The sequence below is a fragment of the Microtus pennsylvanicus genome, chromosome 4 (assembly GCF_037038515.1).
Source record: "Microtus pennsylvanicus isolate mMicPen1 chromosome 4, mMicPen1.hap1, whole genome shotgun sequence".
Taxonomy (NCBI): Eukaryota; Metazoa; Chordata; class Mammalia; order Rodentia; family Cricetidae; genus Microtus; species Microtus pennsylvanicus.
In genome coordinates, this window is record NC_134582.1 from 106,134,443 (window position 1) to 106,160,309 (window position 25,867).

Sequence of the window (25,867 nt, forward strand, 5' to 3'; positions counted from 1 at the left end):
GAGAACTACTTTTAAAAATTATCTAGTAAACATTTATATGGAGTAAAATCACAGAGTGATCAATATTAAAACTTTTAAAATATTAGGATGTAGAAATTGAAGTTATAAAGCTTTGAAGTCACGTGCAAATCTAGAAAATATTACACTAATTAAGATGCAAATAAGAAAGGAGCCTGTGTCTTTGTAAACTGGGTGGGGAAATACGATGACATAGAGGAAAAAGTAGAAAAATTTACAGTTCAATTCAGTATGCTGAGAACGAACTAGGATAATCTATACGTGTACACAGACAGCAGACAGACACCAAATACGCACTTGTGGAAGCTGATTTTCCTTTACAGAGCTTAAACATATCTCCTTTAAAACTGTACAATGTTTTTTCTGTTTACCAAGCTCCCCCGTCAGAGCACACACATAACTCAGAGTCCACAGGGAAGAGGAGGAGTTCAGGGATCCAGTCTACAGCAGCACATGTGTCCACCACTGCCTCTCGTATACCAGAAAATGCTATTATGTGAAATGTTTTTCAGATAAATGTCTAGCATTACTAAAGTTTTCTTGAAAAACTCTTCTTTGTATCCAGGAAGAAAAAAATGCTCTTGAAGTTCATTAAAGAAATATTTTTTTTCTTCATGACTGTGCTTGGCATACTGGGAAACATTTCTATTTCAGTGAATTATATGATCAGTTGGTGTGGAGGGCCTGAGAAGAAACCTATAGACCTCATTCTCATCCACTTGGCCTTTGCAAACTTCCTTATCGTTTTTGCAAAAGGATTGCCAAACACAATGGTAGCTTTTGGTTTGAGAAACTTCCTAGATGATGTAGAATGCAAGATCCTCATTTACCTGCAGAGGGTGGCCCGTGGGGTCTCCATCTGCACCAGCAGTCTCCTCACTGTGGTCCAGGCCATCATCATCAGTCCCAGAACATCTGGGTGGAGGAGACTCAGACCACAGTCTGCATGGCACATCCTTCCATTCTTTTTATTCTTTTGGATACTCAACGCTTTCATAAGTATAAACCTAATTCACTCTGCCACAAGTAGAATCCTGAATATATCACAGCTTAATAATGAAGACAACTATTGTTATGTTATGCTACAAAGTCAGAAAATAAAGTGGATTGTTCTCCCTCTCATGGTTCTGAGAGATGCTGTGTTTCAGGGAGCCATGGGAGGGGCCAGTGGCTACATGGTATTTCTTCTCCACAAGCACCACCAACACGTCCTTTACCTTCAGAACTCCAAGCTTCTGTACAGAACTCCCCCTGAGCTGAGAGCTGCTCAGAGTGTCCTCCTTCTGATGCTCTGTTTTGTTTTCTTCTATTGGACTGACTGTGCTTTTTCTCTATTTTTAAGTCTCTCTTTAGCAGAAAAATTTTTGATGGGAAATATTCAAAAATTTCTGGTCCTTGGTTATGCTACTTTTAGCCCCATTGTGTTGATTCACAGGGAAGGACTTCTACCTGAGTGTTGGCATGTTCAGTTGGAGAAATTGGGAAAACATCTCTCTAATTTTTCTATTCAATGAGTGTGAAGGGATTTCAGTTCCATAATGATGTGGGTAAGATAAAAATCTCACAAAGCTGGTCAGGCATGTGTTTATTCTCAGACAGTTTTCCTGGTGACTCTCAGCCTTGTGCTGAGAGAGAGATCTTAGTGATTTACAGTGATAAATGAAACCTCATTTTCCACTTTTCCTCTCTTTTTAAGGAATTTTTAAAAACTTTTCTCTATTTGAATTGCACGTGGATGAACTGCATTTTTGTCCATGTAGCACATCCATGCCTGGTGCCTGTAAAGGGTAGAAGAGATCATCAAACACCCTGTGACTGGAGTTAGAGAGGTTGCTCTGAACCAAAGTGTGGTTGATAGGATTTTAACCCGGGTCCTCTGGAAGACAAGCTGGTGCACTCAACTACGGAGTCATGTCTCCAGCACAGAGAAAATGGTCTTAATTATATTTAGTAAAACTGTCACCATGACTGGAAGCACACAAATGAGTTTGGTAAATTTTTATCAATTTCATAGTGGTTTAATCAAGTTATTCCAAGAAATTTTATATTTTATACCTGATACTGTGCTTGCTAAATGTTACTACTATGATGCTATTTGGGGTTTTTCAAATTGTCTATGTGTAGAAAATATTTTATAGAATTGTGAAAAAATGATATGAACTCCATCCACTTCATAGAATCCCAATGCACCAGTCACAGAGTAAATGTGCTGAAATATTTCTTTGGTGTTATATTCATGAAGGTTTTCTGCAAGAATAAAGATCATAGATATGGGATAAATTGGATAAGGTATACACAGTAAAGTTTCATTTTATATTCATTTATAGTTTCTATGTTAAACACAAAATATGGATTTGCCTTTTTGCAAGACTAATAAGTAGCGAGATTGAAGTAGTTGAAGCTTGTTTGCAGCTGTTCTTTGTCTATGCCTTGGTTGTTTCCCACAACACTATCCAGCTGTTTGTCACCAAAGAGCTGCAAAAGGATCTGATTCTACTTTCATTTAAATGAAGGATTCACTGCTTGATTTCTTAAATTGGGTATACACAATAAGATATTGACATGGTTCTAAGACTTTGATAGACCCATTCTGAAAATTAATTGATATAATCATGGAACATGAAATTATAGACTCAGCAGAGTTCGGTTTATGTCTTGTTTTTTAAAACTGTTCTGTCATATATTGCTAAACCCTTGTAACATATTGGGAGCATCATGGCTCTACTTTACAAAGATGTGTAAGTTTTTATATTTTGCTTCATTGCACTGTGTATACAAAACATTCAAGTAATGTGTATTGTGCTACAGATTATTAAATTCCTTGTTTCTCTAATATGATTTATTTTTATGTATGTATCTGTCTGAGTGTATGCCACATTTGTATAGGTGCCCACACAGACCAGAAGAGGACATTGAGTCCCAGAGAACTAGAGTTACATGTTGTCATTTTTAGGATTTCAGCATGAGTTGGGTCCCACGGAGGGTGAGGACCACAGAAGAGAGACCTTAGTGGCTGGTGGGTGGGTCCAAACCTCAGCAGGTGACAAATATACCATAGAGGTAGAGTTTGAGTGTGGAATTTGTTGAAAGGAGGCCAGAAGAAAGGAGAGAGAGAGAGAGAGAGAGAGAGAGAGAGAGAGAGAGAGAGAGAGAGAGAGAGAGAGAGAGAGAGAGAAGCCATGGCCAAATCCCACGCGTAACATCAAAGCAGCATATGGGGAAGGGTTTTTAAAGGGGAAAACCACAAGCAGACCTTCTGTATCTACCTCAGCAAGCAAAAACTGGTCTGCTCTTCCAAGTTAAAGTGGATAAGGTACTCACAACACTCTTTGGGTATCTACATAAGCAACTTACAAAAGCCAAAAAAATAAATGAGTCATATCATAACAAGTAATATTAACATATTTTTGGGTGGGAATAACTGACTCATGATTGCTGGGAATTAATTTTCCAGGGACTGGAGTCAGAGACAAAAGGCTGTGGGTACCAAGGTGGATGCCAAGGTAAAATGGAGTTTCTGTAGCCATCACAGCAGCACAGGCTGACCGGGCATCAGTTAGCAGCACAGGCTGATCTTGAGCTGCTGCAGCTTCCCAAATGCTGTGATTACAGACCTTTACCACCACACTGCCATTTGCTTTAATGCTGGAATGTATCATGACATTAGATTAAATATTATAACAATACATCTCCTTTTCTTAAGAAGTCTGGCATTGCACTATCTCAAGACTAGCTCAGGATTTCCAAACAGGTGGAAAGTGGATTCATATCATCTTCTCATATCACCATCGCTACTATGTGATGATTAGATTTGTGTTTACACTGGGAAATGCCGGCAGTAATCCTTCTGTCAGATATGAATAATTTTTCTCCAAAGTCAGAGCATGAGAGCAACATCAGAAAGTGGAGGTGGAGATGAGATGACCCTTATCTGTGGGGAGTTTGCATGGCAGATTGAAGATGACAGTGAGAGAAGCAAATATCATAGCCAGCACATTTGATCAACAGTTGTTTGACACTGCTAAGTTCCTAAACTAAGAAAACTAGTGACGATGCAACTGGACAATTATAACCAGGTTAGACATTAAAGTACCACCACGAGAAACACTGGGATAGCAGGATCTCTCAAACGATGGCATTGTGGGTCTGGAGGCTGTAGACAGAGAAAGCTCGATTGTTATAAAATTGTAACTTTGCTGCAGACAAGAGGGAGAGAAAGGCTTTAGCCAAACAATAAATAAAGCCATTTGCTTTGTCAGTTTGGCTCCTGATTTCTGAAAGAAGCAGTGACCTTGTGGAATTTTGTAGTGTTGATTTTCATGTGTGTTTACATCTTTGGGACTGGACGGGCACTCGCGTGTGAGGAGGTGCACAGCACATTTGTGCCCCCTGCATGCAGGAGACTGAGGTTGGTGTCAGGAATCATCCTCTATCGTCCTCTTTACTGCCTCGGGAGCTGTCAATCAAACACAGAGCAAAACAAATGGCCAATCTCACCACCCAGTTCCTCTAGAGATAACCTGTCCCTGGCTTCTGAGTCTGGAGATACAGGCAAGCTGCCACCCACCAGGTGTTAACTGAGGGGACACTCAGACTTGGAAGCAAAGCATTCTAAGCACTGAGCAGTCTCTCCAGCCAGGGTTTATTACTCTTCAGTGCTACCCTGTTACAAGGTGATATCCTTCATATGAGGTCAGCATGTGGGACAAAATGGAGGTCACCAGTGACCCCACCATGTACTCTCCTTATGGGGAGCCAATTTTCTTTACACATCTCCTCCCAGATTGAAGCTACATGCAGGGTTCTCTTTCTAATATTTTCTCATCTTTTATAGAACAACCTATTCAAAGCACTACAAACTTTAAACTGTTATATTTTTCTTTATATTTCAAAGAGACAACAAAGATATTTAGATTTTTCTAAACAAAATAAAAAGCAGAAGGAGGTGCTCCTTCTGGAATCAGAGATAATTATTTTAAATTTCTTTTTATTATTGTTATTTCATCTTATTATTTAAAATATATTTTTATCATAATTTGTCCCTCCCCAGTCTTTCCAGATCCCTTGCTCATCTCTGTCCTCCGAAATACAAAGTAATTTTCACAACACACACAAAAATGAATATAACAATAAAATCACATAAAACCAAGAAAGCAAAAAACCAAACAAAAACCAAACTTTAACCAAATAAAAGTACCAAAACAAAAGCTTTCATAGTTCAATCATATGTTTTCAGCTACTCCTGCCCCTGAGACCTGTCCTGGAGTGGATGGTACACCCAGTGTGACTTTTGGAGAAAACTTTTTTGCTTTCAGAGAAAGGATAAGTGACAGTTTAGTCATTAACCTTTAACCCACTGGTTAGGCTTTAATTAATTAATTCATTCATTTTTAAAAAATATAATAATATAAAACAAGTACTATTACGCTGATGTTGGCTAAGGCAAAAAGAAGGAAAACCACCCAGAAGAACACACAGAAACCAGAGACCAACTCATTTGCACACTCAGGAATCCTATAAAAACACTAAACTTTAAGCCATGATGTATACACAGAGGACCTGCTGCAGACCCCTGCAGTCCCTGGGCATGCTTCTTTAGTCGCTGTGAGTTCACATGGGCTTTGCTCGTGTCGATTTAGAGAGTCTGGTTTTCTTAATGGCCTGCATTCCTCAGGCTCTAACATTCTTTCCACCTCCTCTTCTACAGGATTCTCTGACCTCTGAGGGGAAGAATTTGATGGAGACATCCCACTTAAGGGCTGAGTGTTCCAAGGTCTCGCATTCTCTGTGTCTTGTCTGCCTGTGGGTCTCTGTATTTGTTCCCATCTGCTGCAGGAGGAAGCTTCTCTGATGATGTCTGGACAAGACACTGATCTAGGAATGCAATAGAATATCATTAGGAGTCATTTTATTACTACATTTTTTTCTTTTCTTAGACTAGTGGTACTTGGTTTTATTCTAGATCCCTGGGCAACATGTTCTCAGGTTCTTGGGCACCTGAGCAGTGTTGGGCATGAGTTTCATCTCATGGGCACCTTAGGCCAAATCAGTTATCAATTGGTTACTGCTGCAAGTTTTGTTTCTCCATTGCCCTGGCATTTTTTTTTTTTTTTGCAGGCAAGACACCATTGCAGATAAAGGGTTTGTGGCTGGGTTGGAGTTTATGTTTCTCTTTTGAGACCACATAGAGTACATTCCTGTATCAAAGAACCTGAAAAATTGGAGTGAATCCTCTATACAGGCACCAACTTGACCTCTCCATATTACTGAGCTGTGCAGATGATGTCTTCAGCAGTGGGGCCGAGCTGTGGGTTGTGAGGAGCAACCTACAGCCTGGGCAGCAGCCTGGGCTGTTATGATTCCCATCGTGCCCATTGGCCAATAACTCTTATTTTTAAATTTCTATCTACCCTTCCATGTTTCTGCATTGCCTCTTCAATAGGTAGAATAGGAATCCTGTTTGGTTTCTCCGAAAGCTGTCATTTCAATTACACAGAAGGATGCTGAGCTTCTGTTATGTGCCAGTTGCACCTGTATGTATGGCGGCACCGAATTCAGGCACAGAGTAAGAGCCAAAAGCTGAATTCCTCTTCCAAGTGGTGCTTTCTTTCAAGAATGAAATGATGATACCATCGTTTTTAAAATCGGACCAAAACCCACCTTTATTTACATCATATGACATTTGGGATAGGAAGGGCTTCCTAGGAACAAGTTTGAAAAATACACAGAAGGACCACTCTTGGACACCACTAAGTTAACAAGGTATCCTTAATGTTTTGTAAATAAAGATTACTTTTAGAATAAAGTCAATATTAAGGTTGAAGTAACTCCCATATGATATTTAAAGTACTGAAAGGGCAGGAATGAAAGAATCGTTTACAGAAAATTCCTTCACTACCAACAGGCACAGGTACAGCAAAGGACTTTAAATCATTCTGGTCCATACTTGGGACTTGATCAGAAAGCAGCATCTGCAGTGCTTAGCATCATTTATTCTACTCCTGTCTGATGAGGGATTTTAGAAAGAAAAGCAAGAGACCTGTCCATGTATCAGAAGTAGATTCTGTCCAGGTCACAGCTTGGCACTTTGAGAAGATGAAAACCAGTCAGAAGACGCAGGGCACTCCATACACAGAAACTTAAGTTAGTTGTTCATTTTCTCACCTCTTGTTTTTCTTGTCAAAATAATTAAACCATAATTAATCTTGAAATAACTGTTGAGCAAAACAGATGTAATCGTGGAGAGAGGGAAGCTTTACTTCAGGGACTGGGGCTCTGCAGAGGCCTTCCTTCCCCTGACACTGTGACCACATGAAACTTGAAGTCTGCAACATCTGATGTCAGCCAAGAGCCCCACAAATCCTGAAGTACAAATATGACCTGGAAATTGTCCCCCTCACAGAGCTGCTCCTGATCATGTCTGCACCACAGATATCCAGGTGAGTAAATGGAGGTAAGAGCTTCTATTCCCCCTGCTGTGCCTTGGAGAGTTTCATTAAAGCAGAAGACTCTCTGACTAATCCAGGGAGCAGGTGAGAGGCTCTGTGATCCTCAGGACCTCACTTTCCTTCTGACCCTGGCTCCAGAAAGATCAAAGGAGACTAGTTCCTGGAGATACAGAGATGGAACAGAAATGCTGAGGCATTGCTCTCCATCCTCAGACTGCAGTATCAAGACAGAGTTCTGGCTGGGTCTTAGCCTAACTACCTTTCTGAATGGTTTAATAAGATAGATAAGATTTTCAGGTGTCTGTAAACCCTGGAGATGATCATGATACATTGCTGTAACATTAGCACTAGAGAGACTTGGCAACAGAAATGTTCACTGCTAGCCTGGGTTACAGAGAGAGACTCTCTCTCAAAAATAACTAGATAAATTAAAGAAAATAAAAACCTTCTTTCAGGTATAACTTTGCCAGCACTGTGACTTCAACAGTGTCGCTAGTGTCTGTAAGCCTTGCACTTTTCTCTTTTGATGCATTTTCACTTTTCTAATATTGGCATCGTTTTATAATATCCTTCTAACTCCCAGTTTGACAGTTTTCTGTGTGTCTGTCTTTAAAGGCTCTCGGTTTTATTTTATCACATACTATTATAATACTTGTCTCAAATTCAGTCATTGTATGCCATGCTGGGTGAAGAATATAACACTTAGTGTAACAGTTATCATTACCATCTTGAGAACTGCTGCTATTTAGGATCCAGGCTGTGGAGGAGGACATCCTGAAACAGCTCATCTTAAGTTTATGAGATATGAAGCAGCAAAGAACAACAATCTTTTTAGTTTTGCCTGTTTGCCTGCCTGCTTGTTTGTTTTAGAGAAAACCAGGATGGGCGGATGTAACTTTCTTCAGGCTCTTGGGTGTTAGACTCACCCTGGAACCGACCATCCATCTAAACACAATTCTGTCCTGTCTTTTAAATTAATTTCTTTTAGCATTTCCCAAATAACGTGGAAGATGAGATACTTTTACCTCCAGTGACAGTGACTTCAGTAGAAAGGAATCAATTATTAGAAGGTCAGAGCCTGGTCTCAAATATGACTTAAAGCTTGGAAAAGAAAAGAGAGGACTAGAAAAGTAGGAATCCCCACGAAAGCAAGGATTGAACAAATAGAAAATTGTTAATATCTTCCATCAGCACTTGAGGGACCTGAAAATAGTGATTTTTGACAGATTACAATCACTGACAAAACACTTAATTTTTTATTCTGGATATGTCAGCAAATGCTGATGTACTTTCTATTAATATCTGAAGCATATTTCATTTGTACAGGTACTTAGACGGTATTGTGATTTCTCGGATTCACTTACAAGGCAATAATTACCTCTTTGCTATAGGAACAATTGAAAGCAATAACTGACATTTCTAGAGTCATGATACCTGGACACAAATCTCAGAACAAGGTTAGGTTGATGAAGGTCACTGGTAAGATTATCTTGACACAGACATGTACAGCTATCCTGTGATGGAGGGCAGTGAACAGAGGTGTTGCAAGTACTCAGAACACACAAACTCATGCAGCTCCTGTAATATTCAGATTTTTATATCCTAGAAAAGGTGTTCAGAGCTTACCACAAATCCCTGAGAAATGAGAATGGAGCTCAAGAACTTGATGAATAACATGTTACCTGAGTCCAAGTTCTGGAATCAGCTTGGACTGGTGTATAAAAAAACCAGTCTGCCTGACAAACAGGTTGGAGGAAAAGCAGGCTGCAAAGACAGCTAAAAAATTAGCTGCTCAAAAATCCCCACAGAAGCAAATGCCACCATGAACTCTTAGATAGTGGGGCCCCTACTCATACCAGTATGCCCCCACGTATTGTGCTTCATGCAGTTGATTTGAGGACTCATGATTCCAAAAACTGTACTCATTGCATGACAATATATAACACCTCATTAATCCAATTCTTAGCTTTACCTCATCAGCCTCCCCTCATTCAGAGCTGTTCTATGTTCCGTTATGTGTCCTGAGGCAACTCACTGGGGTTCCAGATGACCTGAAATCATCCAGTAGGATCAGAGACCTCTGCTACCCCCTATTCTAGAAACAACACAAGGTTCTGCTGGACACCATCCCTAGCTGCAGCCTAGCAGTTACATGAAATTTTTCAAGTTATATTTTTATGATTCACTTTAACTCTAGGGCTCTATCCGAAAAGCTTGTGAAACTCAGCTTGACATTGAGAACTAAGCTTTTTTGTTTTTGTTTTTTTTTAAAACTAGTAAACACTCAAGTGGAATGAAATCACAGAATAATCAACATAAAAACTTTTGAAACTTTAGGATGTCAAAATTGATGTTATAACGCATTGAAGTCAAATGCAAATATAGAAATTGTTACACTAATTAAGAGGAAAATAAAAATGAAGCCTTTGTCTTTGAAACTGAGTGGGAAAATATGATGAAATAGAGAGAAAAAGGAAGGATTTTGTTTGGGTAAATTTGCAGTTGAATTCAGTTATGATGAGAGTTAACTATGTTAATTCATGCATGTGGACAGACAGACAGATACACATACACATAGTCACATATTTTAACAAGTCAATTTTGTTAGTATACAACTCTAACATATCTCCTTTAAAACTTTAGGGTTTCATTCCAGTTACCAAGCTCACCGGTCAGAGCACACACATAACTCAGAGTCCACAGGGAAGAGGAGGAGTTCAGGGACCCAGTCTACAGCAGCACATGTGTCCACCACTGACTCTCATATACCAGAAAATGCTATTATGTGAAATGTTTTTCAGATAAATGTCTAGCATTACTGATGCTTTCTGGAAAAATCTCTTTGTATCCTGAATACAAGATTTTCTACCCAGAAAGGAAGAAATGCTTTTGAAAATTATTAAGCAAATAGTTATCCTCTTCATGACTGTGTTTGGCACTCTGGGGAACATTTCTGTTTCTGTGAATTATATGATCAGATGGGATGGAGGACCTGAGAAGAAACCTATAGACCTCATTCTCATCCACTTGGCTTTTACAAACATCGTAATCCTTCTTGCAAAAGGATTGCCAAAGACAATGGTAACTTTTGGTTTGAGAAACTTCCTAGATGACATAGGATGCAAGATCCTCATTTACTTGTCAAGGGTGGCCCGTGGGGTCTCCATCTGCACCAGCAGTCTCCTCACTGTGGTCCAGGCCATCATCATCAGTCCCAGAGCATCTGGGTGGAGGAGGCTCAGACCACATTCGGCATGGCACATCCTTCCATTCTTTTCATTCTTTTGGATACTCAACGCTTTATTAGCTATGAACCTAATCCATTTCATCACAAGTATAAGCCAGAATATATCAGAGCTTAACAATGGTGACGACTATTGTTATTTTATGCTAGAAAATCAGAAAATAAAGTGGGTTGTTCTCCCTCTCATGGTCCTGAGAGATGCTGTGTTTCAGGGAGCCATGGGAGGTGCCAGTGGCTACATGGTATTTCTTCTCCACAAGCACCACCAGCATGTCCTGTATCTCCAGAACTCCAAGCTTCTGTACAGAACTCCCCCTGAGTTGAGAGCTGCTCAGAGTGTCCTCCTTCTGATGCTCTGTTTTGTTTTCTTCTATTGGACTGACTGTGCCTTTTCTCTATTTTTAAGTCTCTCTTTAGGAAAGATACCCTTGATGGGAAATATTCAAGAATTTTTAACCCTTGGTTATGCAACTTTTAGTCCTATTGTGTTGATTCACAGGGAAGGACTTCTGCCTGAGTGTTGGCACGCTCAGTGGGAAAAATTGAGAAAGTATCTCTTTTATTTTTCCATTAAATAATGTGAAAGATCTCTTAGTTATGTAATATCGTAGGTAAGACAAAATTCTCTCAAATCAGTTTAAGTATGTGTTTATTCTCAAACAGTCTTCATGGTAACTCAACCTTATGCTGAGAGAGATCTTTGTAAATTACAGTGATAAGTCAAACCTTATTATCCACTTTTTCTATTTTTGGAAAGGATTTTCTAAAAATTCCTATATCTGTATTGTGTATCGATAATTTACCAGAGTTATCCTTGTGTCCCTGTAGCATATCAGTGCCTCGCTCCTGGAAGGATAGAAGAGGTTGTCAAATGTCCTGTGACTGACTGGAGTTAGAGAGTTTGTCCTTTACCATTTGTGGTTGCTAGGAATTGATCCTGGGTCCTCTGGAAGACAAGCCAGAGCTCTCAGCTACTGAGCCATGCTTCCAGCACAGAAAGAATGGTCTTATTTATATTTTGTAAAATTGATTTTCCTATTACCGTTATTGGGTGTACACAGATTAATTTGTGCAAAAGGACACTGTGCCTTGTTTTCTGGCTGCTCAGATAGGAATAATCACACAGAAACTATACAAATTGCAGCACTGTTTCCCTGTTGGCTCAGGTGGATTTCTAACTAGCTCATACATCTTAAATTTATTCATTTCTATCAATCACCACGATGGTGTGGCCTTCTATTATGAATCTGGTGTCTTTCTTCTCCAGCAACTACATAGCAACTACCTGACGCTGCCTTCTTTCTCCCTTTGTTCAGTTTAGTTTTCCTGTCTATCTCTATTCTGCCCTGCCATTGAACAAAGAAGCTTTGTTTTTAACCAGTGGAAATAAACCATATTCACAGAATGCAGAGGGGAATTTCCAGATCAAACTTGTCAAATTTTGTCAGTTTCTTAGTGATTTAATCATGTTATTCAAAGAAATCCATATCTTGTCCCTGATCCTGTACTTCCTAAATGTTAGTTTAGCTATGATGCTGTTTTGAGATTCTTCAAAGTGTCTGCATGACTCCATTTGTAGAAAACATTTTACAGAATTGTGTAAAATGACGTAAACTACATCCACTTCGTGGAATCTCAGTGCACCAGTGACAGAACTTCAATGCACTTAAATGTTTCTGTGGTTTTATATACACGAAGGTTCTCTGCAGGAATTAAGATTGTCCATATGGTGCCGGGCGGTGGTGGCGCACGCCTTTAATCCCAGCACTCGGGAGGCAGAGACAGGCGGATCTCTGTGAGTTCGAGGCCAGACTGGTCTACAAGAGCTAGTTCCAGGACGGGAATCAAAAACTACGGGGAAACCCTGTCTCGAAAAATCAAAAAAAAAAAAAAAAAAAAAAAAAGAAAAGATTGTCCATATGGAATTAACTGGATAAGGAATACATGGTAAAGTTTCATTTTATCCATCTATAGTTTGTATGTTGATTAACAATGTGGATTTGCCAATTTGCAAGATTAATATGCAGTGTGACGGAAACAGACTGAGGCTTGTTTGCAGCTGCCCTTTGTTAATGCCTGGTTGCTCTCCACAACACTAGCCAGCTGTTTGTCATCAAAGAGCTGCGAAAGGATCTGATTCTACATCCATTTAAGTGAAGGATTCACTGCCTGATTTCTCAATTTAGATCCACGCAATAACATATCAACATGGTTCTAAGAATCTGATAGATGCATTCTGAGAAATAATAATTCATGTCATCATTGAACATGAAATTATAAATTCTCTAGGGGTTGTTTGATGCCTTATTTGTAAATTTTTTCTGTTATATCTTGTAGCGAAGGGGCGAGGAGGACTGCTTTTCATCCCGCCTAGCTCCCGCTTGGCTATCTTAGCCCCAGAATAATTACACAGAAACTATATTCTTTTAAACACTGCCTGGTCAATTAGTTTTAACCTCTTATTGGCTAGCTCTTATATATTGATTCAACCCATTTCTAATAATCTGTATTTCCACTTGACTGTGGCTTACTGGGATGAGTCTAACGGGCATCTGTCTCAGAGAGGAGAGGCATGGCATCTGCCTCATTGCCTTCTTCCCAGCGTTCTGTTCTGTCTACTCTGCCCACCTAATTTTCTGCACTATTAAAAGGCCAAGGCAGTTTCTTTATTAACCAATGAAAGTAACACATAGACAAATGACCCTCCTACATCATTTCCCTTTTTTCTGTTTAAACAAAAAAGAAAGGCTTTCACTTTAACATAGCAAAATTACATATAACAAAACAGTTATCAAGCAAGAATTACAGTTACAGTATTTAGATCTATTTTATCTTTTACCATAACAAAGGAAACCTATAACTATAACTAACCATTCTTCAACTCCATCAAAGACTCCTGAAGGATATAATATTACCTAAGTAAACAAGAAGTAAGCAACTTCCAAAACTCTAGAAATGATAGAGACATCTCACTGACTGTACAGTCACCCAAAGTTCTTTTGTACTGTTGGGGCATCCATCTTCAGCCTACAGGCCCATAGTTTCCAGCAGACATTCCCATAAAGCAGGAAAATTCAAAGACAGTTCAGTCACTTTTTTCTGTGTCCTGCAGAATGTCTCACAGACTCTTTCATGAGTCAGGAACCCCGAATGACCATCTCACCTTTAGGCCAGTTCAGCAGTCCTCTTTCTGCAGGTTCTTTGTGTCCAGTTTATGCATCAGTCCAATTAAGAGCAGTTTCCTGCCCAAATGGCTATCAAACTCCATAAGGAGCCTCTTTGATGCCAATCTTCCTCTTGAAGTAGATTGGTGCTGCCAGGAGCAGACATGTCTCATGGTGGCCAATGACCATGGACTGGCTAGTTCTGCCAACTTGATACAAGCTAGAGTTATCTGAAAGGAGAAAAGATTCATTGAGAAAATACCACCATAAAATCCAAATATAGGGTATTTTTTTTTAATCACTGACTGATGGAGCAGTTCACAGCCCTTTGATGGTAGTACCATCCTTTGGCAAATGGCACTGGATTCTATACAAAAGGAGACTGAGCAACCATGGTGAACAAGCCAGTAAGCAGCACCCTTCCATCACTTCTGCATCAGCTCATGCCCCAGGTTCCTGCCCTAGGTGAGTTCCTCTCCTGATACCTTGATAATAAACAGTGATGTGGAAGCATAAACCAAACAAACTCTTCCCTCCATTTAAGTACATGACCCAGGAATGGAGTAGTTTGAGAATTCTGAGAGCTTGCGGAAACACTCCAAGCAAACAGAACAAACATCTTCTCTTTGGGTTTCTCCAAATCACAGAAATTTTCTTGGAATGTGTTTCCACACTCCATCCAGTATAGCAGAAAGGAGTCGGTTTATTTCTGATTGCCTCTTATTTCTTGTTATTGTAACCATTTAAATGTTTAAAAGTCCTTTGTGTGCTTCTGTGAATAACATGATTTTGTCATGCTCAACTTGTCTTTGTCATTGTATACAGCGTGACCTCATGTGAACTTTCTTACCCTCAGAGTATAACTTGTCTGCTGCTCTGAATAAAGTTGGCTGTTGCATGAGACTCCAGTCCACCTCATTCTCCCAGGTCCCACTACCTCTGGAGGGTGACAAGTGGTGCCCGGAAAGGGACTTGAAATTGGCTATGAAAACAGAGAAGGGGGCCCCTCACGGAAGGAGATGAGTGAGAATAATGGGGGTAGAAAGCAGGGAAGGCTTTGTCTTATGTTGACTTTGTGTTTCATTTTTTAAAGAAAGGAGGAGAACCACTATTAGAAAATACAGCTATTAAGTTGTTTTCAAGTTGTTTGTGAGTACAAGCCCTAGCTTTCAGGACAAGGAATTTTAGATGAGGAAGTATTGGACAAAGTCCCAAAAATACACTATAAAGAAACATAAAAAATGTAGAAAGATCCCCCATTCAATTCTGAATCACTTTGATGTTAATCTGAACAGTTATAAAATCTTTAGGGAAGATAAGGATATTAGCAATAATGAGAAAGAGATGGCTAATTCCTTTGGCTAATTCATTTAGCTCTAAGATTCTTTCACCTCCTCTTCTACAGGATTCTCTGATCTCTGAGGGGAAGAATTATAGTAGGACATCCCACTTAAGGGCTGAGTGTTGCAAGGTCTCTCATTCTCTGTGTATTGTCTGCCTGTGGGTCTGTGTATTTGTTCCCATCTGCTGCAGGAGGAAGCTTCTCTGATGATGTCTGGACAAGACACTGATCTATGAATGCAATAGAATATCATTAGGAGTCATTTTATTACTACATTTTTTTCTTTTCTTAGCCAGATAGTACTTAGTTTTATTCTAGATCCCTGGTCAATCTGTTCTCAGGTTCTTGGGCACCTGAGCAGTTTTGATCATGGGTTTCATCTCATGGGGCCCTTAAGCCAAATCAGTTATCAACTGGTTACTGCTACAATCTTTGTTTCACCATTGCCCTGGAACTTTTTTTGCAGGCAAGACACCATTGCAGATAAAGAGTTTGTGGCTGGGCTGGAGTTTATATTTCTATTTTGAGACCATATATTCCTGTATTAAAGAAGCTGGAAAATTGGTGTGAAGCCTCTATATAGGCAGCAGCTTGACCTCTCCATATTACTGAGCTGTGCAGATGATGTCTTCAGCAGTGGGGCCGAGCTGTGAGTTGTGAGGAGCAACCTACAGTCTGGGCATCAGCCTGGGCTGTTATGATTCCCATCCTTCCCATTTGGCCAACAACTCTTATTTTTGAATTTCTATCTACCCTGACATATATGATATAGGTCTTAGTTTCCCTGTTTCGAGTTTATCCTTCAATAGGAATCCTGTTTGGATTTTTCAAAAGCTGTCATTTTATTTATAAAGAAGGATGTTTAGCTTCTGTCATGTGCCAGTTGCACCTGTATGTATGGAGACATGACTATTCAGAGAACAGAGTAAGAGCCACAACCTATACTTATCTCACAAGGACACCCTGTGATGCTCTCTTCCAAGAATAAAATGTTGATACCATCATTTTAAAACTCTGTCCTGAACCTCCCATTTTTTACATCATATGACATTTGGGATAGGAAGGGCTTCCTAGGAACTAGCTTGAAAAATACACAGAAGGACCACTCTTGGACACCGCTAAGTTAAAAAGGTATCCTTAATGTTTTGTAAATAAAGATTACTTTTAGAATAAAGTCAATATTGGGGTTCAAGTAAGTCCCAGATGATATTTAAAGTATTTAAGGGGCAGGATTGAAAAAATCAGTTATAGAAAATTCCTTCACTACCAACAGACACAGGTAGAACAAAGGACTCTAAATCGTCCTGGTCCATGCTTGGGACTTGATCAGAAAGCAGCATCTGCAGTGCTTAGCATCATTTATTCTACTCCTGTCTGATGAGGGATTTCAGAAAGAAAAGCAAGAGACCTGTCCATGTGTCAGAAGTAGATTCTTCCCAGGTCACAATTTGGCACTTTGAGAAGATGAAAACCAGTCAGAAGATTCAGGGCACTCCATACACAGAAACTTAAGTTAGTTGTTCATTTTCTCCTCTCGTTTTTCTTGTCAAAATAATTAAACCATAATTATGCTTGAAATAACTGCTGAGCAAAACAGATGTAGTAATCGTGGAGAGAAGGAAGCTTTACTTCAGGGACGAGGGTTCAGCAGAGGCCTTCCTTCCCCTGACACTGTGACCACATGAAACTAGAAGTCTGCAATATCTGATGTCAGCCAAGAGCCCCACAAATCCTGACAGTACAAATATGACCTGACAAGTGTCACCTTCCCAGAGCTGCTCCAGATCTTGTCTGCACCACAGTGGTCCAGGTGAGTACATGGAGGTAAGGAGACTAGTTCCGGAGATACAGAGATGGAACAGAAATGCGATGTATCACTCTCCATCCTCGGGCTGGAGTGTCATATCATAGCTCTGGGTGGGCCTTAGCCTATCTTACCTTTCTAAATGGATCAATAAGATAGATCAGATTTTCAGATGTCTAAATCCTGCAGACGATCTTGATACTTGCAGTAACTTTAGCACTAGAGAGATATGGCAGGGGAATTGTTCAGGGCTAGCCTGGTTACAGAGGGAGACTCTCTCTCACAAATAACTAGATAAATGAAAGAAAATAAAAACCTTTTTTTCAGGTTTAACTTTGCCAGCATTGTGACTTCAACAGTGTCGCTAGTGTCTGTAAGCCTTGCACTTTTCAGTTTGATGTATTTTTACTTTACTAATATTGGCATAGTTTTACAATAGCCTTCACACTCTGCTTGATGGTCTTCTCTCCGTATCCATCCTTAAAGGTTCCCAATTTTATCACATACTATTATAATACTTGTCTTAAATTATATTTATTAAGTCATTGTATGCCATGCTGGTTAGGCATATAACACTCAGTGTAACAGTTATCATTACCATCTTTAGAACTGCTGTTATTTAGGATCTAGGCTGTGGAGGACATACTGAAACAGCTCATCTTATGTTTATGCCATACGAAGCAGCAAAGAGCAACAATCTTTTTAGTTTTGTCTGTTTTCCTGCAAGCTCGTTTCTTTTAGAAAAACCAGGTTTGGTAGATGTAACTTCAGGTTCTTGGACATTAGACTCATCCTGGCATCACCCATTTATCTAAACACAAATCCATTCCACCTTTTAAATTCATTTCCTTTAGCATTTCCCAAATAATGTGGAAGATGAGACACCTCTTCCTCCATTGACGGTGACTTCAGTAGAAAGGAATCAATTATTAGGATATCAGAGCCTGGTATCAAATATGACTTAAAGCTTAGAAAAGGGAAGAGAGGACAAGAAAAGTGGGAATCCTCATGAAAGCAAGTATTAAACAAACATAAAAATTTTAATGTCGTGTATCAGTACTTGAAAGAACTGAAAATAGGGATTTTGACAGATTCCAATCAATGACAAAACACTTAAGTTTTTTCTATTAATATCTGGAGCGTATTTCATTTGTACAGATATTTAGATGGTATTGTGCTTTCTAGGACTCTCACAGGCAATAATTACCTCTTTTCTACAGGAGCAGTTGAAAGCAATAACTGACATTTCTAGAGTCATGATACCTGGACACAAATCTCAGAACAAGGCTAGGTTGATGAAGGTCACTGGTAAGATCATCTTGACACAGACATGTACAGCTATCGTGTGAGTTTAACAGGAAGGAGGGCAGTGAACAGAGGTATTGCTCAGAACACACAAACTCATGCAGCTCCTGTAATATTCAGATTTTTCATATCCTAGAAAAGGTGCCCAAAGCTTACCACAAATCCCCGAGAAATGAGAATGGAGCTCCAGAACTTGAAGAATAATATCCTACCTGTGTCCAAGTTCTGAAATCAGCTTGGACTGGTGTATAAAAAAACCAGTCTGCCTGACAAACAGGTTGGAGGAAAAGCAGGCTGCAAAGACAGCTAACAAATTAGCTGCTCAAAAATCCCCACAGAAGCAAATGCACCATGAACTCTTAGACAGTGGAACCTCTGCTCACACCAGTTTGCCCCCACGTACTGTGCTACGTGCAGTTGACATTGACTCATGATTCAAATCCTGTACTCATGGCAATATATAATCCATCATTTATCCTGTTCTTAGGTTTACCTCATCAGCATCCCCTGGTCCAGAGCTGTTCTATGTTCTCTTATGTGTCCTGAGGTAACTCACTGCGGTTACAGATGGCCAGAAGTCATCCGCTAGGACCAGAGACCTCTGCTACCCCCTATTCTAGAAAGCAACACAAGGTTCTGCTAGACACCATCCCTAGCTGCAGCCTGGCAGTTACATGAAAATTTTCAAGTTATATTTTCATGATTCAACTTTAACTGTAGGGGTCTATGTGAAAAGGTTGTGCAATTGAACTTGACATTGAGAATGACTTTAAAAAAATCTAGATATACTGATATGGAGTGAAATCACAGAGTGATCAACATAAAAATTTAAAAAATGTTAGGATGTAGAAATTGAAGTTATAAGGCTTTGAAGTCAAAAGCAAATCTTGATATTGTTACACTAATTAATAGGGAAATAGAAACAAAGCCTTTGTCTTTGAAAGTCAGTGGGAAAATATGAAGAGACAGAGAGAGAGACAGAGACGGAGAGGGGGAGGGAAAAAGAGAGGGAGAGGGAGGAGGTGGGAGAGAGACAAACAGAGAGAGAGAGAGAGAGAGAGAAGAGAGAGAAAGAAGAATTTTGTTTGGGGAAATTTACAGTTCATTTCAGCTATGATATGAGTTATCTATGGTTTTTTTTTTCCAGCATGTGGGCAGACAGACACATACACCCAGAGACACACATAAACAAATTCACATTTTAACGAGTCAATTTTGCTAGTATAGACTTCAAACATATCTCCTTTAAAATGTTGGGGATTCATTCCAGTTACCAAGCTCACCTGTCAGAGCACACACATAACTCAGAGTCCACAGGGAAGAGGAGGAGTTCGGGGACCCAGTCTACAGCAGCACATGTGTCCACCACTGACTCTCGTATACCAGAAAATGCTATTATGTGAAATGTTTTTCAGATAAATGTCTAGCATTACTGATGTTTTATGAAAAAAAATTTGTATCCTGAATACAAGATTTTCTTTCCAGGAAAGAAGAAATGTTTTTGAGATTTATTAAGCAAATAGTTTTCCTATTCATGACTGTGTTTGGCACTCTGGGGAACATTTATGTTTCTGTGAATTATATATTCATTTGGTGCGGAGGGCCTGAGCAGAAACCCATACATCTTATTCTCATCCACTTGGCTTTCACAAACATCATAATGCTCTTTGCAAAAGGATTGCCAAAGACAATGGCAGCTTTTGGTTTGAGAAACTTCCTAGATGATATAGAATGTAAGATCATCATTTACCTGCAGAGGGTTTCCCGTGGGGTCTCCATCTGCACCAGCAGTCTCCTCACTGTGGTCCAGGCCATCATCATCAGTCCCAGAGCATCTGGGTGGAGGAGGCTCAGACCACAGTCTGCATGGCACATCCTTCCATTCTTTTCATTCTTTTGGATACTCAACGCTTTATTAGCTATGAACCTAATACATTCCATCACAAGTACAAGCCTGAATATATCACAGTTTAAGAATGATGACAACTATTGTTACTTATTGCTTGAAAATCAGAAAATTAAGTGGATTGTTCTCCCTCTCATGGTCCTGAGAGATGCTGTGTTTCAGGGAGCCATGGGAGGAGCCAGTGGCTACATGGTATTTCTTCTCCACAAGCACCACCAGCATGTCCTCTACCTCCAGAACTCCAAGCTTCTCTACAGAACTCCCCCTGAGCTGAGAGCTGCTCAGAGTGTCCTCCTTCTGATGCTCTGTTTTGTTTTCTTCTATTGGACTGACTGTGCCTTTTCTCTATTTTTAAGTCTCTCTTTAGTAAAGATACCCTTGATGGGAAATATTCAAGAATTTTTAACCCTTGGTTATGCAACTTTTAGTCCTATTGTGTTGATTCACAGGGAAGGACTTCTGCCTGAGTGTTGGCATGCTCAGTGGGAAAAATTGAGAAAGTATCTCTTTTATTTTTCCATTAAATAATGTGAAAGATCTCTCAGTTATGTAATATCGTAGGTAAGACAAAATTCTCTCAAATCAGTTTAAGTATGTGTTTATTCTCAAACAGTCTTCATGGTAACTCAACCTTATGCTGAGAGAGAGATCTTAGAGAATTTCAGTGATAAGTCAAACCTTATTCTCCACTTTTCCTTATTTTGGTAAGGATTTCTAAAAAGTCCTATATCTGTATTGTGTACTGATAATTTACCAGCATTATGTCCTTGTGTCCCTGTAGCACATCAGTGTCTGGCACCTGTAAGAGGTTGTCAAATGTCCTGTGAGACTAGAGTTAGAGAGTGTTCTGCACTATTTGTGGTTGCTAGGAATCGAACCTGGATCCTCTAGGAGACAAGCTAGTGCTCTCAACTACTGAACCATGCCTACAGCACAGAGAGAATGGTCTTATTTATATTTTGTAAAACTGATTTTCCTATTACCGTTACTGTAAGCACACAGATGAATTTGTGTAAAAGGATACTGTGCCTCAGTTTTCTGGCTGCTCAGACAGGAATAATCACACAGAAACTGTACTAATTGCAACACTGTTTCCCTGATGGCGCAGATGGATTTCCAACCAGCTCTTAATTTAATCAATTTCTATCAATCACCACGAGGGTGTAGTCTTCTAGTATGGTTATGGTGTCTTTCTCCTCCATATTCTGTAGTCTTTGAAAGATCTGAAAAATGTCTATTTAACTGAATATATCTCTATATATCCAGAAAATCTAACTAACATGACTACAAGCTTGACTATTATCGATGATTATCTGCTAACAACCTATATTTCCTAATTATACATTACATTTTTAAATTTTAAATGAACTACACAATCACAATACCTTAATCAAGATTCGAAATATGCATATACATATAACCAAATTGACATAGCAACTACCTGACGCTGCCTTCTTTCTTCCTTCATTCAGTTTAGTTTTCTTGTCTATCTCTATTCTGCCCTGCCTTTGAACAAAGCAGCTTCGTTTTTAACCAATGGTAATAAACCATATTCACAGAATACAGAGGGGAATTTCCAGATGAAATTTGGCAAATTTTGTCAACTTCATAGTGATTTAATCATGTTATTCAAAGAAATCCATATCTTGTCCCTGATGCTGTACTTCCTAAATGTTAGTTTAGCTGTGATGCTGTTTTGAGGTTCTTCAAAGTGTCTATATGTTTCCATCTGTAGAAAATATTTTACAGATTTGTGCAAAATGATATGAACTACATCCACTTCCTGGAATCTCAATGCCCCAGTGAAAGAACTTTAGTGCACTGAAATGGTGGTTCTCTGCATGAATTAAGATTGTCCATATGGTATTAACTGGATAAGTAATACATGGTAAAGTTTCATTTTATCCATCTATAGTTTGTATGTTGTTTAACAATGTGGAATTGCCAATTTGCAAGATTAATATGCAGTGTGACTGAAGCAGACTGAGGCTTGTTAGCAGCTGCCCTTTGTTAATGCCTGGTTGCTCTCCACAACATTATCCAGCTGTTTGTCATCAAAGAGCTGCAAAAGGATCTGATTCCACATTTGTTTAAATGAAGGATTCACTGCTTGATTTCTTAATTTAGATCCACACAATAAGATATCGACATAATTCTAACAATCTGATAGATGCATTCTGAAAAATAATAATTGATGTCATCATTGAACATGAAATTATAAATTCACTAGGGGTAGTTTTATACCTTATTTGTAAAATTTTTTTCTGTTATATCTGACTAAACACCTGGAACATTTTGGTTGCATTATGGCTCTACTTTATAATGATGTATACATTTTTATGTTTTGCTTGGTTGTACTGTATATACAAAACATTTAAGTAAGTGATGTATCTTGTATTGTTCTACAGATTATTAAATAGCACGTTCTTCTAATATAAAGATTTATTTTATGTATGTGTCTGTGTGAGTGTGTCACAGTTGTACAGTTCCCCACACAGACGATGAGGGTACTGATCACAGGGAGCTAGAGCTACAGGCAGTCATGAGTCCTAGATGTGAGTGCTGGGTAAGGAACCAGGGTCCTCTGCAAGAGGAGCAGGTCTCCTAACCATCCCTGCAGCTCCTTCTCACAGTTCTCATGTAATGTGACTTGTTTGGAGGGAACATTTGCTACTTCTCTGAGTGTTACATTCTTCAGTTACAGCTGTTTTCCCATAAACTGACATGAAAGGGGAGACTAACAAACACTTTCTCATTGGTCTATATAATTTGACATAAAAGGAATTGATGTAAGAACATTGAGGAACAAAGCTGTGTTTAACCTGAATGATGGAGACAGTGTTCACCATTAAAAAGAGAGAGGGTTATGGAGAGAGGCCTTGGTGGGTAAAAACATCTGCTGAAAGGTCAGACAATCTGATCAATTCTGATGAAAAAACTGACTCCCACATGCGGTCTTCTGACCTCCATTTTCATGCTGAGACATTCCCACTTGAACTCACCATGAAAACTTTAATTTAAAATTAAAAAAAAAAGCAGACAGGAGATACATGAGTGTTGACACAGCATGAACAAGAATGATCTGGACTCTGAGTTGCTATTGTGAATTTTTCCCTTAGAAAAGAGTATATTGGAAAAAATATAAAATAAAATATTGATTAGAACATACATTAAAATTTAAGATATGGTTAAAATTCTAAATAAATAGAGGATAGTAAGGGCAACTTGGATATCAGACTCAATTATGCTCTTCAGGTAAAGAACATCAGATTGGACACATGAATTAGTATAAATGACTTCATCATTTTCTTTCAGGACAGATTTCACATCACTAGCATCGACCTGTGGGACATAATGCTAAATGATATAAGTCACTTGCATATAAAAATATAAATTACTACATAATTTTACTAATAAGTGAAACCTGATAGAACAGAGGATAGAGCCTTCAGAGTGTCGTGTGTACCCTACAGCCCTCAGAAACTTCTTCCATTTGTGAACCTATTGGTGGCTGGTTCCTCCTTATAACCAGGAATATGAAGGGGTGGCTACTCAGAGCTTGCCTGTTTTCACCTTCAAATTCTTTCTCTCATGTGACTTTTCCTAGGAGGACAATAAAAAAATTGTTTACCCCTGTTAGGTTAAAAACTGTGCTAGGAATTGGTTCCATCTAAGCTGAGTTGAGTGGAACAGTTTACTTTGGTTACCAGATTACATTGTAATTTATAGGGCATGGGAGACTCAAATGCGCCTGCATGATCAGTAATTCTGTTTCAACATTGGCGACAACCTCCAAAAATACTGTTTGAGAAAAGGTCCCAAGCCTCAATCAAGATTCTAAGACCTATGCACTTCCCAAGTTTATTAGCAGCTAAGGCAGGAAGAAGTGGAGACTGGAATCTCAGGTGTTGTGAAAACAGCCTCCACATTCCCATGAGATTCTAACTGTCTCATTGCCAGTACCATAGGGAAGGCTACCACTCTACTGTGCCAAAGGTATTCTGTGGGCTACAGTCACTGCTTCATGGTGGCCAATGGCCATGGATTGGCTAGTTCTGTCAACTTGATACAAGCTAGAATTACCTGAAAGGAGAAAGGATCCATTGAGAAAACACCACTATAAAATCCAAATGTAGGGTATTTTATGAATCACTTATTGATGGTGGAGTTCCCATCCTTTTTATGGTAGTACCATTTGTAACATGAGGGCCTGCTTGTGGGGGTTTCTGTCATGCCTGGTTCCACAGCTGGTTAGCCCCCCAAAAAAATCACACAGAGAGTCTGCGTAAGTTATAAAACTGATTAACCTATTAGCTCAGGCTTTGTAGTAGCACTTATAACTTTATGTTAGCCCATTATTTCTAGTCTATGTTAGCCACATGGCTCTGTACCTTTCTAAGCAGGACAAGTCACAACTTGCTTCTTCCGTGGTCTGTGCAGGAATGGAAAAAGAGCTTCCTTCTTCCCAGAATACTCCTGTTCTCATTGCCCCGCCTATATTTCCTGTCTGGTTGACTCGCTATACTTCCTGCCTGGCCAATCAGCATTTATTTATAACATGATTGACAGAATACAGACAATTCTCTGGCACCACTAAAAAAAAAAAAAGAAGGGGAAGTGGTGCGTGAGAATAGGCTATATTCTGTCGATCGTAATTTGAATAAGTGCTGATTGTCCAGGCAGGAAGTATAGGCAGGAAAACCACATAGGAAGTAGAGGTTGAGCAAAGAGAACAGGAGTATTCTGGGAAGCAGGAAGCTCTCTCTGTGAATCCAGCCCAGACCACCAAAGAAGGAGGATGTGAGCTGCCCTGATGAGAAAGGTACCAAACCATGTGGCTAACATAAATAAGAACAATTTGTTAATATAAGTTACAAGAGCTAATAAGAAGCCTGAGCTAATGGGCCAATCAGTTTATATCTAATGCAGACTCTCTGTGTGATTTTTCTTTGAGACTTGCTGGCTGTGGGAACTGGGCAGGACAGAAATCCCTAAAGCTGACCCATCATGTTACAACCATTCTTTGACAAATGGTCATGGATTCTATATAAAAGTAGACTGAGCAACCATGGTGAACAAGCCAGTAAGCAGCGCCCCTCCATAACCTCTGCATCAGCTTGTACCTCTAGGTTTTTGCACTAGGTGAGTTCCTGTCCTGATGCCTTGATGATAAACAGTGATATGAAAGTGTCAACCAAACAAACCCTTCCCTCCATTAAGAACATGGTCCAGAAATGGAGTAGTTTGAGAATTCTGAGTGCTTGTGGAAACACTACAAGAAAACAGGACAAAAATCTTCTCTGTTTCTGCAAATGACAGAAGTTTTCTTGGAATGGGTTTCCATGCTCTGTGCAGACATAGCAGAAAGGAGTGTCTTTATTTCTGATTGCATCTTATTGCTTGTTATTGATAATCACTTATATGTTTAAAAAAATCCTTTGTGTGCTTTTGTGATGAACATGATTTTGTCATGCTCAGCTTGTCTTTGCCCTTGTATACAGCGTGACCTCATGTGAACTTTCTTACCCTCAGAGTATAACTTGACTGCTGCTCTGAATAAAGTTGGCTGTTGCATGAGACTCCAGTCCACTCCTTCTCCCAGGTCCCTCTACCTCTGGAGGGTGACAAGTGGTGTC

At 39.4% G+C, this 25,867-nt stretch overlaps 1 protein-coding gene and 2 pseudogenes across 1 annotated transcript; all 3 read left to right on the forward strand.

Moving 5' to 3' along the window:
- Positions 1-569: 569 nt before the first annotated feature.
- LOC142848857 (vomeronasal type-1 receptor 4-like) lies at positions 570-1,532 on the forward strand. The gene has a single exon (XM_075971041.1). The coding sequence runs from the start codon at positions 594-596 to the stop codon at positions 1,530-1,532; it is 939 nt and encodes a 312-aa protein (XP_075827156.1). The 5' UTR covers positions 570-593.
- Positions 1,533-10,208: 8,676 nt separating this feature from the next.
- LOC142848858 (vomeronasal type-1 receptor 4-like) lies at positions 10,209-11,288 on the forward strand (annotated as a pseudogene).
- An 8,393-nt stretch (positions 11,289-19,681) lies between these two features.
- Positions 19,682-20,759, forward strand: LOC142848859 (putative vomeronasal receptor-like protein 4; annotated as a pseudogene).
- Positions 20,760-25,867: the final 5,108 nt, after the last annotated feature.